This window comes from Sus scrofa, chromosome 9 (genome assembly GCF_054392235.1).
Source record: "Sus scrofa isolate SSC_HxYL_T2T_F1_AM1 chromosome 9, Sscrofa_HxYL_maternal_Yorkshire_Landrace_v2.0, whole genome shotgun sequence".
Lineage (NCBI taxonomy): Eukaryota > Metazoa > Chordata > Mammalia > Artiodactyla > Suidae > Sus > Sus scrofa.
The window spans coordinates 57234839-57251136 of NC_139391.1; the positions used below are offsets into that span (position 1 = coordinate 57234839).

The 16298-nt window shown below is 40.2% G+C and overlaps 1 protein-coding gene across 14 annotated transcripts in view; it reads right to left on the reverse strand.

The window, feature by feature from the left end:
• Positions 1–16298, reverse strand: part of ZBTB44 (zinc finger and BTB domain containing 44) — a 70689-nt gene that overhangs the window by 11221 nt on the left and 43170 nt on the right. For 7 of the 14 annotated variants that reach the window (XR_014815586.1, XR_014815587.1, XM_084976650.1 and 4 more), the window contains 3 exons: positions 14264–15336; positions 4655–4739; positions 1380–1543 (listed from right to left, as the gene is read on the reverse strand). Coding sequence is in view for 12 of the 14 variants with exons in the window: in XM_084976650.1 (XP_084832776.1) it covers positions 1380–1543; positions 4655–4739; positions 14264–15281 (1267 nt within the window). In the remaining 2 variants the exon portion in view is untranslated. The remainder of the gene's footprint in view (positions 1–1379; positions 1544–4654; positions 4740–14263; positions 15337–16298) is intronic. The other 7 variants (XM_084976653.1, XM_013979570.3, XM_084976652.1 and 4 more) reach the window with 2 other exon arrangements.

Consider the following 16298-nt stretch of genomic DNA (forward strand, 5'->3'; position numbering starts at 1 on the left):
TGACATTATTTCATTAAAGTAATGAGGTTTATATTGAGAAGCTGTGAAAATGATCAGTACCCATACCCATTCTTCACTTCCTGTCTCAGAGGAAAACATGAAAGAATTGGGTTTGGAGATATTTAATGTAATGCTAGAAAAAATACATAGAGATTAATATATGAATTATAAAGTATATTAATAGGAGTTCCCAGTGCAGTGCAGAGGAAACAAACCTGACTAGCATCCATGAAGATGCGGGTTCGGTCCGTGGCTTTGTACAGTGGGTTAAGGATCCGGTGTTGTTGTGAGCTGTAGCGCAGATTGCAGACACAGCTTGAAACCCATGTTGCTGTGGCTGTGGTGGAGGCTGGTGGCTACAGCTCTGACTCAACCCCTAGCCTGAGGACTTCCATATGCCGCAAGTACAGTGCTAAAAAAAGCAAAAAATAAATTAACAAACTAAGTATATTAATGGTCTCCCCCAAATCATTATCCCAGTTTTATTTTTAAATTTTTATGGCTGCACCAATGGCATATGGAAGTTCTTGGGCCAGGGACTGAACTTGTGCCTCTGCAGCAACACGAACTGCTGCAGTGGGATTCTTAATCCACTGTGGCATAGTGGGAACTCCCACTATTATAGTTTTAGCAAAAAAAATTTCAAAAACCTTCAAAATATAATCTATTGATTCAACAAACAGGGAATTACTATTAGCACAGAGATTGTTAAAACCTATCTAAAGAAGGGGAAAAGTGAGAAATTATATAACAGAATAGTAGCAAAGATTTCTTACTTATCAGAAGTCAGTGTTCTACCCATAAAAAACATATTGCCTTTATGTAAACACTGAACTAAAGTTTCAAATATGTTGTACACATTATTCACCCAAAATTTCTCTTATACTAAAAAAAAAAAAAAAATAATAATACAAGGCTGACTAATCAGGGCACAGAGAACTGCAGAATTAAAATTAAATTGTTATTAAATTTTTAAAAACACTTTTTATTTGGAAATAATGACAAACTTACAGAAGTTACAAGAATAGTACAAAGAACATCAATATATATCCTTTAAAACCCATGTGCTTTACCATATGTATTTGTGCTTTTCTCTCTCACGTATATATACACACATATCTGATGTCTTTTTCATTTCCATATTACACCCACCCCTCTAAGTTTTAATCATAATACTTATGCCTGTAGCAAATGTATTAATAAGCAAATAGCTTTCTGACACTGCACCATTTCAGCAATAGACCTGTTTATCTGCTCTCACTAGATAACCCAGAGATATACTTCTAACTCAAAAGCATCTGTTTACTATTTTTACCTATAATTTTGAAATAAAATGTTTACAGTTCTCATTTATGCCACAATTGGGACGATGACATTACCTGAGTGGATGAGCATGTGCTGTTTCAGGTTCTGAATACGGGTGAACCGCACCCCACAGGTTGGACACTGAAAAGGTCTATCTGGACCATTTGGACTTGGTCGTTCTGTGCTGCTGGTGGAAGGAGCAATGTAGAGTTGATAGGGATACTGAACATTTTCCAATCTAAAAAACAGACCAAAGAAGGCAACCAGGCTCTGATTTTTAAGTTCAATAAACACTTCTGTACAACTTTAAATAAAAGAAAAAACAAAATTTTTGAAGCAGTTTAAAAGTTACCCTAAGTTAAGCAAGGACTATTTTAAGAACATACCATAGATAATTTTACTTTAGGTATCCTTATCCCACTAATCCATTCCTTACTACTACTGCTTTAATTCAGGCCCTTGTCAATATAAGTCTGAATTAATAACTCCCTCTAATCCATCCTCACCGATTCATAGTGATTTCTGATTAAATCAATCCCCTGATAAAAATCCTGTGACAGTTCACTGTTACCTTCAGAACGAAGGCATACAAGAGTCCTTATGATCTGGGTCTGTGCCTCATTTTTTGTCATATCTCCCAAACATACCACGCCATGCCTTTTTTTTGGTTTGGTCTTTTTAGGGCCGTACCCCCAGCATATGGAGGTTCCCAAGCTAGGGGATGAATTGGAGCTGTAGCCGCTGGCCTACACCACAGCTGCAGCAATGCTGGATCTGAGCCAAGGCTGCAACCTACACCATAGCTCACGGCAACGCTACATCCTTAACCCACTGAGTGACGCCAGGGATTGAACCTTCGTCTTCATGGATCTAGTCGGATTCATTTCTGCTGAGCCATGACGGGAACTCCAATGCTGTGCTTTTGTGTATTTAACTTTCTCTATTTGCCTGCTGCGGTTGCCTAGATAACACACCCAGGCATTTTATGAGATGTAGCCAAGAAACTACCTCCTCCTGAAAGCCTTGACTCATCAGTGGTTCTAGCTACATGCCCTCCTATGTAGAGCAACAGATCCTTGTGTGGGACACTCACAATAATCTGTTTGTCTATCTTTAACCTCTCCCCCTTCCCCAAAGTTGGTTTGATTTCTTTGAAGGTAAGGGTTACATTTCATCTCAATACCCCACCACTTGGCACAGTATCTAGTACAGAACAGAGACCTTACCAATGTTTGAAATTAAGGAATCCAGGCATATTTTCATTTGCTTACACCTTAATTAATTTATTCAAATGATTCTAGTTCATAATCTGGTCTACTAGATTAACTATTCAAGAACAATAAACCCTGTTTGAGTTCTTTGAATCCCTCAAGTATTCAACAAATATACTTTTCAAGTCTGTTCTGGACTCTATGAGGAGGAGCTAAATAAGTGAAGTCTATATTCAATGGTCAGAGACAGACAATAAACACTTAAGAAAATAATCAAAACAAAGAATTAAAATAGGGTAACCTAAGAGTGACTGGTGGGTGCTATTTTACTTTAGACTGGGGGTCAGGAAAAGCTTCCTTAAGAACTGACATTAAGGAGTTCCCAGCGTGGCTCAGTGGAAATGAACCTGACTAGCATCCATGAGGACACAGGTTTGATCCCTGGCCTTGCTCAGTGGGTTAAGGATCCGGTGTTTCCAGGAGCTGTGGTGTAGGTCATAGATGCGGCTCAGATCACACATTGCTGTGGCTGTGGCATAGGCCAGCAGCTACAGTTCCAATTAGACCCCTAGCCTGGAAACCTCCATATGCCATGGGTGCAGCCCTAAAAAAAAAAGGAACGGACATTCAGACAGTGAGCTGAAGATTCAGGAGTGAGCAATGCGAAAATCAGGGGACAAAGCATTTCAGGCAGAGTAAGGCCCTAAAATGGCAGAAAGGCCCAAAAGTCAGACAAATATGGACTATTCTAGGAACTGAGAGACAGTCAGCATGGCTGGAATGTGGTATACAAAGAGGAGTGTGGTCTGAAGAGAGTCAGGCCCAAGTCATAGCATGTAGGGCTTTAAAGGCATAGTGAGGAGTTTAGAATTTAAGTGTAAATCTATTGGAGAATTTTAAGAATCTGCTACTTAGAACTGAAACATAATCTAACTGAATTTTTTTTTTTTTTTCTTTTTTTGGCCTTTTTAGGGCTGAACCTGTAGCATATGGAGGTTCCTAGGTTAGAGGTCAAATCAGAACTACAGCTGCCAGTCTACACCACAGCCACGGCAACACAAAATCCGAGCCTCGTCTGCAACCTACACCATAGCTCACGGCAATACTGGATCCTTAATCCACTGAGCAAGATGAAGGATTGAACCTGCAACCTCATGGTTCCTAGTCAGATTTGTTTCCACTGCGCCACAAAGGGAACTCCAGGTTTTTTGTTTTTCTTGACTGAATTTTTTTAAAAAGATCATTCTGGCTGCTACATGGAGAATGACTAGATTGGAGGGAGAATGACGTCAGGGGCCAGTTGAAGGTTACTGTAGCAGTCAAGACAAAAATATGGTGGCGTCTTGGGCTGGGTGGTTGGACTGAAGAGAAATGGACTGACAAGGAATGTGTTTTGGATGCAGAGCCGACAGGACTTGCTTAACGATTAAATATGGAGAGGAAGAGAGAAACGAGGATCAAGTTTAATTCCCAGAGACACTGCTTGAGAAACTGGGGGGACTGTACTGCCATCCTGAGAAGGGAAGACTGGAACAGCAGAATCTGCAGGAGGGTGAAGCCTGGTGAGCTCTGTCTTGGCCACATCAAGTCTGAAATGCTCCTCACATCAATGTGAAAATATCAAGCAGGGAGGGTCAATTTGGAGAGAATGACTCGGGAATCATGGAAGTATATAGCTAAGGGGTAGGTAAACTTTTTTGGTAGCAGGTCATATGTAATTATTTTTGGTTTTGCACACCACATGATCTCTGCTCCAACCACTCAAATCTGCAATCCACGGACAACATGAGCATGGCTGTGTCCCAATAAAACTTGATTTATAAATAAGGGGTGGTGGCTTGGATTTTGGCCTGTGGTTCAGTTAGTTTACTAAGCCCTGATATAGATACTATTTAAAGTGATGGGGCTGCGCAGTTTTGGAAATGCCCAAAAAAAGAAAAAGAAAAAAAAAAAAAAACAACAAAACCCAACCTTGGATAAGTTGTCTAATTTACATAGATAACGCTACCTCATAACTTTAAAAAATATACTAAAATGGGGTTCCAATAAAGTTTTATGTCATTTCCAGATGAAATGCTTGGATTTAGAGTTACAAGCACAGCACTCACAAGAAAACTATGTACTACGTCAATACTAACCTATCATCATCGTCTGCATGAGCATTGGTACTAGAAGTGCTTTGAAGTGTAGGTAACCCTTCGGTGACGCCTTCATCTACTGAACCTGTGAATAAAGGAAAGAAGACAGCGGTTAATACTTTGTAATAGATAAGCTAAGATATACACCGCAAGTTCTATCTGCAAGCCTCTGAACTGAATATCTAATGTCTATAACCTAAATTATTAGACAAAAGTAGTGTTCTGTAATATTTTACTTTCATAAGTAAAATAGCATTACACTAATACTTAATTCTTTTAGAAGTATTTCTTTGATATAAATTTTAGAAAGTAGAACATTTCAAACATAAACTATTATGATATACAACTTACTGTACACACAACTTTTTTTAATTTTTATTTTTTTAGGCCCACACCATGACATATGGAGGCTAGGGGTCGAATCGGAGCTGTAACTATTGGCCTACACCATAGCACACCACAACACCTGATCCTTAACCCACTGATTGAGGCCAGAGATCGAACCTGCGTTCTCATGGTTATTAGTCAGATTGTTTCCACTGAGCCACGATGGGAACTCCTGGGGCGTGCTTTTAAATATCCCTCTCTATTTCAAATTATCTTATGAAAAACTTGTTCTGCCCCGGACATTTAGGTCTTTTCTTTCACCTACCTGGAGCTGATTTTTGTGACGGAAAAAACTTACTGAAGATTTTTTTTTCTTCTTCTTCTCAGCTCTGCAGTGCTCTAAATGCATGGGTCTGTTTCTAAATTCTCTACTAGTTCCATCTGCTAGCCTTTTTTTTTTTTTTGGCTCATCCACTGCATGCAAGAGTTCCCAGGCAAGGGACTAAACACTTGCCACAGCAGTGACAACACTAGATCTGTAGCTGCTAGGCCACCAGAGAACTCCCAGTTACTATAGCTTTATAATCAATCTCACTATTAGCTCAAGCAAACCCTTTCACTTTATTCATTTGCTTCCAGAACATCTTGATTATTCCTGGCCTTTTGTATTTTTCTATATATTTTAAAATCAACTTGTTGAATATAAGTGATAATAATCATTCCATGTTCATTCTACTAGTATGGAAACTACACAGTTTTTCCCCCATTGATTTTGCTGGTTGCTTTGGAAATTAGACACATACTAACTTACCAAGTCTAAACAAAATTCTTACTTTCTCCTAGACGACAGAAGGATCTTAGATCACTTTTCATGTCCCATACACTCCCATTCTGCATTTTATAAATCAGTGCCTGACGTTTTACTTCTTTATTTTGATAAAGTCTCTACTTTTTCTACTTTTTCATATAAACAATGTTTGTTCAGATGTTTACCTTTCTTTGCTCTTCATTCTTTTGTGTATTTTAGATCTTCCATCTATGTTCACTTTACCTGAAGTTTATCTTAAGCATTTCTTTAGTAAAGATATTCTGCTGGCTTCTGTTTTTCTTTGAGAATTTTTTTTGTTTTAGGGCCGCACCTGCAGCATATGGAAGTTCCCAGGCCAGGGGTTGAATTGGAGCTGTAGCCACTGGCCTACAGCACAGCCACAGCCATGCCAGATCTAAGCCTCGTCTGCAACCTACACCACAGCTCCTGGCCATGCCAGATACTTAACCCACTGAGCGAGGCCAAGGATTGAACCTGCTTCCTTATGGATACTAGTCAGATTCATTTCTGCTGAGCCATGACTGGAACTCTGAGAAATGTCTTTATTTCAGCTTTATTCTTGAAAGATATTTTCACTTTGTGTAGACATTGATAGCCATTTTCGTAATTACCACATTGAGGATATCATTCCATTGCTTTCTAATGTTATTAAAAGGTCATATTTTGGAGTTCCTGTCGTGGTGCAGTAGAAACAAATCCGACTAGGAACGACGAAGTGCGGGTTCAATCCCTGGCCTCGCTCAGTGGGTTAAGGATCTGGTGTTGCTGTGAGCTGTAGTGTAGGCCAGCGGCTGCAGCTCTGATTCCACCCCTAGCCTGGAACCTCCACATGCTGCGGGTGCGGCCCCAAAAAGCCAAAAAAAAAAAAAAAAGTCATCTTTTTCTGAAGGTAAGCTGTCATTAAATTTTTTTTTGGAATTTTCTCTATAATGTGTCTAGGTTTGTGTTTCTTTTTATTATTACAGTTTGGGATTTGCTGGCCTCTCATCTTTGGTCTGTTGTCTTTTTGTCAATCCTGGAAAATTCTTGGCCATTTACTTTTCTCCTTTCAGGACTTCGATCGAACCTATGTTTGTACTGTCCATAATCTTCACCCTCTTCTACATCTGTAGTCTCCACCACAGTCTCTGTAATGGTTAATTTATATGCCAGCTTACTGGACTAAGTGGTGCTCAGGTAGCAGGTAAAATAAATAAATAAAGAATACTAAATGTGATTTCTTTCTTGTTTCTTGATGATTCATGGCAATTATCATGAACATCAGTTCTTACATTGTGTTCCAATACACTGATAGAGGTGGTTTTTTTTTTTTTTTTTCTTTTTTTTGGTCTTTTTGCCTTTTCTAGGGCCGTTCTCGTGGCATGTGGAGGTTCCCAGGCTAGGGGTCTAATCGTAGCTGTAGCCGCTGGCCCACACCACAGCTTCAGCAATTCGGGATCCGAGCCACGTATGCGACCTACACCACAGCTCACGGCAATGCTGGATCCTTAACCCACTGAGCAAGGCCAGGGATTGGACTTCGACCCCACGGTTCCTAGTCGGATTTGTTAACCACTGAGCCACGAAGGGAACTCCTGATAGAGATTTTTGAAAGGAGACAAGACTTTATGCGTTTACACTCATCCCCCAGTGCACCTCTATTATTATCTTCCCCCTGCCCCACCTCCCAACCCCGGATCTGGTGTTGTCACTGCAGCAGCTTGCGACAGGGTCTGATCCCTGGCCTGGAAACTACCATATCAGGGGTATGGCTAAGAAAAGTAAAAAACAAACAAAAACCCCCCAGAAATAAAAAAAGAAAAAGTTGTTCACTTGTCAATATCTTCCCACTGTCCTTTTTTTCCTTAAAGGGAACTAAACAATAACATTTCAATTTGCCCTAGGATAAAACTGGATAAATCCCAATATTTAGACCTGGTTACCATGGACACACACACACACACACACACACACACACACACACACACTTCTACTTTATAGTAGTCTGCAGTTGTTCAGAATTCTGGCAACATTAAAGCTTATAGGTAAAGACTTGCAAAAAAAAAAAAAAAAAAGCCTGAAGGTGTGATTAGGGCAGGCCAGGAAGACTGATCTGACATTTGACCATCAGGCAAGCTATAATACTTTTAGGAGGGGGTGTGGTCATGATGAGGTAGAAATAAAACCCACCATGCTTTGGATTGATTCTATTATTATCTATCAAGAGTTTGCTTTAAAAGCTGGTCAAAAAGAACTAAAATGTACAAGATATATCTAGCAGATGGTCCCTCTTAAAACAAATCTATTTCCACATTCTAAAATATCTAAACCTTGGCCTCTAGATCCTTAATTTAATGGAGAGTATGCATGGAAAGTAAAACAAAGGGAACTCTCCTCTTGTCCATGGCAAATATACCAAAAGCTAAAAATAAAAACCACTCCAAGCTAAATTAGGAGTTAAAACAGACTTTTAGAAATCTATCCATACTGTGGACATTAAAACCCACAGTGTTTTATCATCTATGCAACTATTAGCAAAAATAAATCTTGTAAACTTTTTTTCCTGACGCAATGGTTTCTGCTCAGGACAACACAATCATATTAATTGGAATTTTAATTGAACTGATTTAATAGGAAGGATGTTAATTTCCTGAGGTGACAGTGATGTTTCTTTTCCTTTCTTTCTCTTTTTTTTGTCTTTTTGCCATTTCTTGGGCTGTTCCTGCAGCATAAGGAGGTTCCCAGCATATTAGGAGTCTAATCGGAGCTGTAGCCACAGACCTACGCCAGAGCCACAGCAACGTGGGATCCAAGCTGTGTCTGCAACCTACACCACAGCTCATGGCAATGCTGGATCCTTAACCCACTGAGCAAGGCCAGGGATTGAACCCGCAACCTAGTTCCTAGTCGGATTCGTTAACCACTGTGCCACAATGGGAACTCCGACAGTGATGTTTCTTAAATTATTAAAATGATATTTCCTTTCTAAACTGTAGGGATTCTGCTCTTGGTGGTAATGAGGGCTAAGAATTCTAAACAGAAGCTTCTGTCTTATGAAATCAGTAAAGCTGACTTACAGAATCAGACTTAAACATTAAGGTCTACCTTATCAGGGGAGATAAGGAAGATAATCCCTTCCACAATTAAGAGTGCTGGAGGATAGTTTCTGTTCCATCAATCTGAGTCCTGTTTTCACTAACCACTGTACTTAAAGTACTTAAGACACAGAGCCCCTTCTGGTGGTGAAAAATAATTACAATGGTTGTCTACTACAGAGCTTTTACCACGTACCAGCTGCTGCTTTAAGCATAATATCTCATTTCATACTTGAGAAAGAGGAACTAGCCTGATACTGACACTTAGGTGTGACTGACCTCAAACACACAACTTTGTTTTTCTCTCTCTCCCTCCTTTCTTTTCCTTCCTTTCTTTTTCTTTCTTTCGCTTTTTAGGGCTGCACCTGCAGCATATGGTGTTCCCAGGCTAGAGATCAAATCAGAGCTACAGCTGTCAGCTTACACCACAGCTCCTGGCAATGCTGGATCCTTAAACCACTGAGCAGGACCAGGGGTCAAACCCGCATTTTCATGGATATGGTCTGATCCGTTTCCACTGAGCCACGACAGGAACTCCCCACAATTTTTTAAAAACCACAAAAACAAGGTCATTGGGCAATCACAAAAATACCAAACCTCCCCTTTCTGGCTAATGGAAGTCCCTGCCGCTTTAGGCTCACTTTGGTCTGCATTCCTAGATATCTGTTGAGATTCTCAGTCATAGAGTTCGCTACACTTTATGACGTCACCAGTCACAAAGCAAACCTCATCTCCTTTAATCCTCCCTGAAATCACCTAACAAACCCATTTCCTCTAGTAAGTCCTTTCTAACACCCTCTTCGTGAGAAGCCCTAAAGAGCCATACTGTGGGGATCTCCCATATTGCAAATGGGCACAGAACTCAACTTGTTTAAATACAAGTATGCTCCTGGTGGTCTCTGCTGTAACAGGGCGCTGAAAGAAATGAAGAACTCATGGAGATTCAGCTGAAGTTCTTACTGTCTTGCACTGGGAACCTGGATAACAGAGTACATATCTAAAATTCCTTCGGAAGTGGAACAAGCCCTTAGCTGGGAGGTAAGTAAGTTCATGTTGAATCGAGCTCATCTATCTTACTGAAGTCTTTCAGTGTTGGGTTTATTTTGTATTCCTAGAACAAGGTCTTTTGAGAGAGGCTGAGTTCAGATCTCCGACTGGCAAAAACATTTCAAAACTTTACAAGGTATGACATACATGGACCTTGAAACTATTAGGTAAAGTGACAGAAGTCAGTCAGAAAAGACTACATACTGCATGATCCCACTTATATGAAATATCCAGATACAGTATATTAGTAGCTACCTGGGACTAGGGGTGGGATTAGGAGGGAGTCATTGCAAAAGGGTATGGGGGTTTCTTTCTGGGGTGATAAAAATGTAAACTTATGATTGTGGGGATGATTAAACAACTGTGCATATATTAGAAACCACTATAGCATACACTATTATGTTTTATTTTAAAAAAAATTCATTTTATTTTTACTGCCACAACTGTAGCATATGGAAGTTCCCAGGCTAGGGGTGGAATTGGAGCTGTAAGCTGTAGCTATTGGCCTACTCCATAGCCACAGCAACGCTAGATCTGAGCCACATCTGAAACCTACACCACAGCAATGCTGGATCCTTAATCCACTGAGTGAGGCCAGGGATTGAACCTGGTCCTCATGGATACCGGTTAGATTCGTTAATCCCTGAGCCACAACGGGAACTTCAGACTCTGTATTTTATATGCAAGCACCATTCCAAGCCAGGAAAACCCACTTTACAGTTGGGGAAATAGAGGAACAAAATCATTTAGATTTTTTATCTCCCAGAAAAGGCAGGTGAGCACTACCTTCTGATTTCAGGCTGCAGCTCTAACCCTCAGCTGCCTGTAAATTTTTTTTTCTTTTTTTTTTTTTATCTTCCCACTGTACAGCAAGGGGGTCAGGTTATCCTTACATGTATACATTACAATTACATTTTTCCCCCACCCTTTCTTCTGTTGCAACATGAGTATCTAGACATAGTTCTCAATGCTATTCAGCAGGATCTCCTTGTAAATCTATTCTAAGTTGTGTCTGATAAGTTTTTTTCTTTTTAGGGCTGCACTATGGCATATGAAAGATCCTGGGCTAGGGGTTGAACTGGAGCTGCAGCTGCAGGCCTACGCCACAGCCACAGCAATGCCAAATCTGAGCTGCATCTTTTTTTTTTTTTTTTTTTTGCGCCATTTCTAGGGCTGCTCCCGCGGCATGTGGAGGTTCCCAGCCTAGGGGTCAAATTGGAGCTGTAGCTGCCAGCCTATAGCCAGAGCCACAGCAATGTGGAATCTGAGCCGTATCTGCAACCCACATCACAGCTCACGGCAAGGCCGGATCCTTAACCCACTGAGCAAGGCCAGGGAGAGAACCCACAACCTCACGGTTCCTAGTCAGATTCGTTAACCACTGAGCCATGATGGGAACTCCTGAGCTGCATCTTTGACCTATGCAGCAACACTGGATCCTTAACCCACTGAGTGAGGGCAGGGATTGAACCTCACTACTCATGGACACTATGTTGGGTTCTTAACCCACTGAGCCACAATGGGAACGCCAATGATCACTTTTTTTAATGGCAGATATATATACAAAAAAACTGAATTTCCTTTTTTTTTTTTTTTGTCTTTTGTTGTTGTTGTTGTTGTTGTTTGCTATTTCTTGGGCCGCTCCCGCAGCATATGGAGGTTCCCAGGCTAGGGGTCCAATCGGAACTGTAGCCACCAGCCTACGCCAGAGGCACAGCAACGCAGGATCCGAGCCGCGTCTGCAACCTACACCACAGCTCACGGCAACGCCGGATCATTAACCCACTGAGCAAGGGCAGGGACCGAACCCGCAACCTCATGGTTCCTAGTCGGATTCGTTAACCACTGCGCCACGACGGGAACTCCCCCCCCCCTTTTTTTTTTTTTTGATTTCTAATCTTTCTAATCTTCGTTGGCTTTTCTTCTCTCCCTGGATATAGATACTTCTCAAGGATCAGTTCTTTGGTTTTTGCTCTTACATACAAATCTCCCTGTTGAGAGTCAATCATTACTGTTAAAAGCCCCAACCTGGTCCTCTTCAGTTTTAGCTCACCCACCCTGCCTTTCAGCTGCTATGGGGCATGATGATGTGTGAACCCAAGCATGGTTCACACAGAACCAACCCACTAGTTTTTCACATTGCTGTTATTACATTTAACAGATTCCTATCCATTATATGATTAGCATTATGTTTTATACCATTTAAAAAGAAAAACTAAAGATTATTAATTATAAGACATCTGAATTCATACATAATACAAAAAACTGACTTAGAATCAATGAACATAAGATGTTATCACTATTTTCCTAGTCATCCAGGTACCCTGCCTCTTCCTATTCCCTCAATCCATATATTCAATATCATCAGGTGGTAATGATTCTTCCTTTACAAAGTCTCCCTCTCTTTTTTTAAGGGCTGCACCTGCGGCATACGGAAATTTCCAAACCAGGAGTCGAATTGGAGCTGCAGCTGCCAGCCTATGCCATAGCCACAGCAATGAGGGACTGGGGCTGAGTCTGCACCTATGCCACAGCTCACTGCAACGCTGGATTCCTAACCCACTGATCGAGGCCAGGGATCGAACTCACGTCCTCATGGATGCTAGTTGGGTTCTTAACCCGCTCAGCCATGACGGGAACTACTACAAAGTCTCTTAATATCTGTTTTCTTTAGTTTTACTCTAAGCATCTTGATTCATATAAAGATTACTATAACTGGTATTACTATTACTATAACTATCTCTCCTTAGTCAACTTCCTTGCATACCAATATCAAATTTATTTTCCTAAAATATCTGTAAATGTTTTACTTTTCAGTCCCTTTAAGGCAGACTCCTTATTACCAGTAGGATAAAATTCAAGCTTACCTGGCCTAGCTGTGATAGACATTGCTAGTTGCATATAATAATAGCCAATCTCCTCTAACTTTATTTGAGGCAGTTACATACCCAACTAATATGTGTATCCCCAGATTCCCTTGTAGCTAGGAAAGACCAAGCGACATAATTTGGCAGAAGTTTTGGGGGGACTTCTGGGAACATTTGTCTTTCCTGATACAAGCACTACCCCTTTTTAGAATATAAGGCTAAGAATGAAGCAAAAATCTAGTCACCCATAAAGTATATGGGTGACAAACTGAGGGCGGTGGATTATAAAAATATAAGGAGCCTAGGTCACTGCTTACATTGTAAAGCCACTGTACCAGTCCTGGACTTCCAACTTATAAACACTTTATGCAATAAAAATAAAGATGCTGTTTGGTTTAAGCCACTTTAAAGAGATTCTACTATATGTAGTTGAATGTAATCCTAACTGAAACTAGTGTTCAAGGCTTTTCACAACACTGCTGTCAACTGCTCATTTTCTTTTCTCCCATTATTTTCTATACTTGTAGGTTCTCATGCTTTATTCACATCATCGTACACTGAATTCACTGCTTTACCATACATGTTCTTCCATACCTCTGTGCTTTTATACATTTTCAAAGAAATGTCATTCCCTCAACTGAGCAAACTCCTAATTATTAAGATCCAGCACAAATATACAGTGTTAACTTGCTTTTTCCTTTGTGAACCTGTGACACTTTGTTCATACCTCTAGCTTAGTGCTGTTGATTTACTCATCTGCTTCCTCAATTAGACTATTAACTGCTCAGATGCAGGCAGTATATGTCTTTTTCATCATATATCCCTAAGTTTGGCACACAGTAAGTTTTCAATATATATATGTATATATATATTTTTTTTTTCGGTTGTACCCACAGCATGCAGAAGTTCCAGGGCCAGGGACTAAATCCATTCCACAGCAGTGACACTGCCGGATCCTTAACTTGCTGAGCCACCAAGGAACTCTTCTTAATAAAGAATAAAACACTAACTGGATTTTTTTTTTTGGGCCATGCTCATGGCATGTGCAAGTTCCCAGATCAGGAACTGGATCCGAGCCACTGCAATAACAATGCCTGACCCTTAACCAAATTTTGCCACAGTGGGAACTCTCTAACTGGATTTTTTTAAACTGGTATTTTTTTTTTGTTATTGAAAGTAAGTCACAATTCATATACATAAGAATTGTGCTATCATATAAGTTCCACCAGATATTGTTAAAATATCATCTTTCTTTCCCAATGTCTAATTTGTCAAAAAAAATTTGTAGCACTAAACAAACAAACAAAAAAACTGTAGTACTAACAGCATCTACAAAAATCCAGTTACTGTGTTTTATTCTTCTTCTATTTCCTACAGGATACAGCACAAAACTTTTATCAAACAAGCACTTAAAAATGCTTGATATGACTTGTTAGCATCATGGAAAACACATAAGACACTATACCTATAGAGGAAGACTGTGGACTAATCAGAAGGTCCTCTTGAACTTGTTCACTTCCTGGCACTGTTTGCTGATCACTCAGTGAGCTCTGAGATGCACTGACAGGCTGGGATACTTCCTCATGGACCTCCTCATCACTTAACCTTTCAACTTTGACCCGGACATCTTCCTCGGTACCCAGAGGCAAGGCAGTTTTTGTGCTCTCACAAGTCACATAATCGGGCATTCTTCTACCTGTCTCAGATGGCCCAGGTAATTCTAAAGTCCGGGTACCTTCTGCTTGCTTAACCTTATCAGGCTGAATCCTTCGATCAATTCCAAAAGGAAAAGTCCAGGGAAAAGCTAGAGAAGAGTCAACTGGCTGATTTCTATTTTCTGAGTAGGAAGCTGAAGAATTCAAAACCTGGGGAGAACTTGTTTGTGTGCTACACTTTACAGGACTTTCAGGAGACATAACAATGTAGCTTTTGCGCTTTCTCCGGGATTCTCGACAGACAGGAATGGTTCTTTCTACCACACTGCACTCTGAAGACACTGGAGAAATGCTTCCATCTCGAGACGTAAAATTGCAGTTAGAGTTATTTTCTTGTCCAGCATCTAGACTCTTTTCTGGTTGGCTGTTGGGTGTATTCCATAAAATGCTTGATTTCATGAATTCCGAGCAGGTACTAGCAACACTGAACATTTGCATATAGCTGGCTGCAGCTAGAACATCAATGATATTTTCTGTGTTAATTGACAGAGTGGCTGTATAAGCATATTCTAAGAGGGGTATAAAGCCAGTCACTGTAACATGATGCAAATCCAACACATTCTTGTTCTCATCCTCTGCTTGGCCTACAAGTTTGGTGCGAAAGAAATCACTGCAAGCTGCTAGTACCACCTTATGTGCCCGGAAGATTTTGTCCTGGACACGAATAGTGATATCACAAAAATGTCCATCATTTCGCAGCATGTTTAGCTTTCCAAGCATTTCCTGGCTGTGAGAAGAGGAGCTATGAGTAAATGTTTTCACACCCATCTTTTCCTTCCTCTTCTACAGATGCTGTCAAAGATGCAAATGAACCAGAAATGTCCTAAAAAAATACATAAAATAAACATTAATGGATGGTTTAAGTAGTTGAAACAAAAGGGCCACTATGCTAATAAAAATGCTGAAAAATGGTAGTGAGAAAGAAAGTTCAAGGTAAGAAATATCTTAAAATACATTCCTTACATGTCCCCTAAACTGTCCAGTAAGGAGTCTGTGAGCTAATGTGTTAATGAGCTAGCTACATAGTTTTAAATAATAGTAGTTTGCAAATAATGACAATTACAGATGACTATGTGCCAGATACTGTTCTAAATGCTTCACATTTGATAATTTGATTGTCATAATGTCTCTATCAATAAGTGTATTACTATCCCTGTTTAATAGAAAAGGGTTAACTACCTTGCTGAAGTCAGAAAGTTATTTAGTAGCAGACCCAGAGTTTAAAACCATTCAGGCTGGCTATAGAACCTACACTTGCAGCCTCAATGCATTATCCTGCCTCTTTTAGGATAAAAAGTGAGTAAATACAGGTGGTCAAGAGTCTAAGTTTTAAAAAGTGATAGCCTGCTTCATTTCTCCAACAATTCCTCCAAGGTTGTTTTAAGAACTAAATGAAACAATTTGACATTTTGTCAATGTTCAACAGATAAAGAGCACTGCTACTTATATTACTAGCATAATAAACAACCTTTTTGGAAGTAAACTTACAAAACAATGTTTAGTAATCAGCCAAATGACTGGATTTCCCCTTTAAAAAGACAGTTGGTTTACCTTTACCAGATTACATATATTAAAAATGTAGGGAGTTCCTGTCGTGGCGCAGTGGTTAACAAATCCGACCAGGAACCATGAGGTTGTGGGTTCGGTCCCTGCCCTTGTTCAGTGGGTTAAGGATCCGTCGTTGCCGTGAGCTGTGGTGTAGGTTGCAGACTTGGCTCGGATCCGCGTTGCTGCGGCTCTGGCATAGGCCAGTGGCTACAGCTCCAATTCGACCCCTAGCCTGGG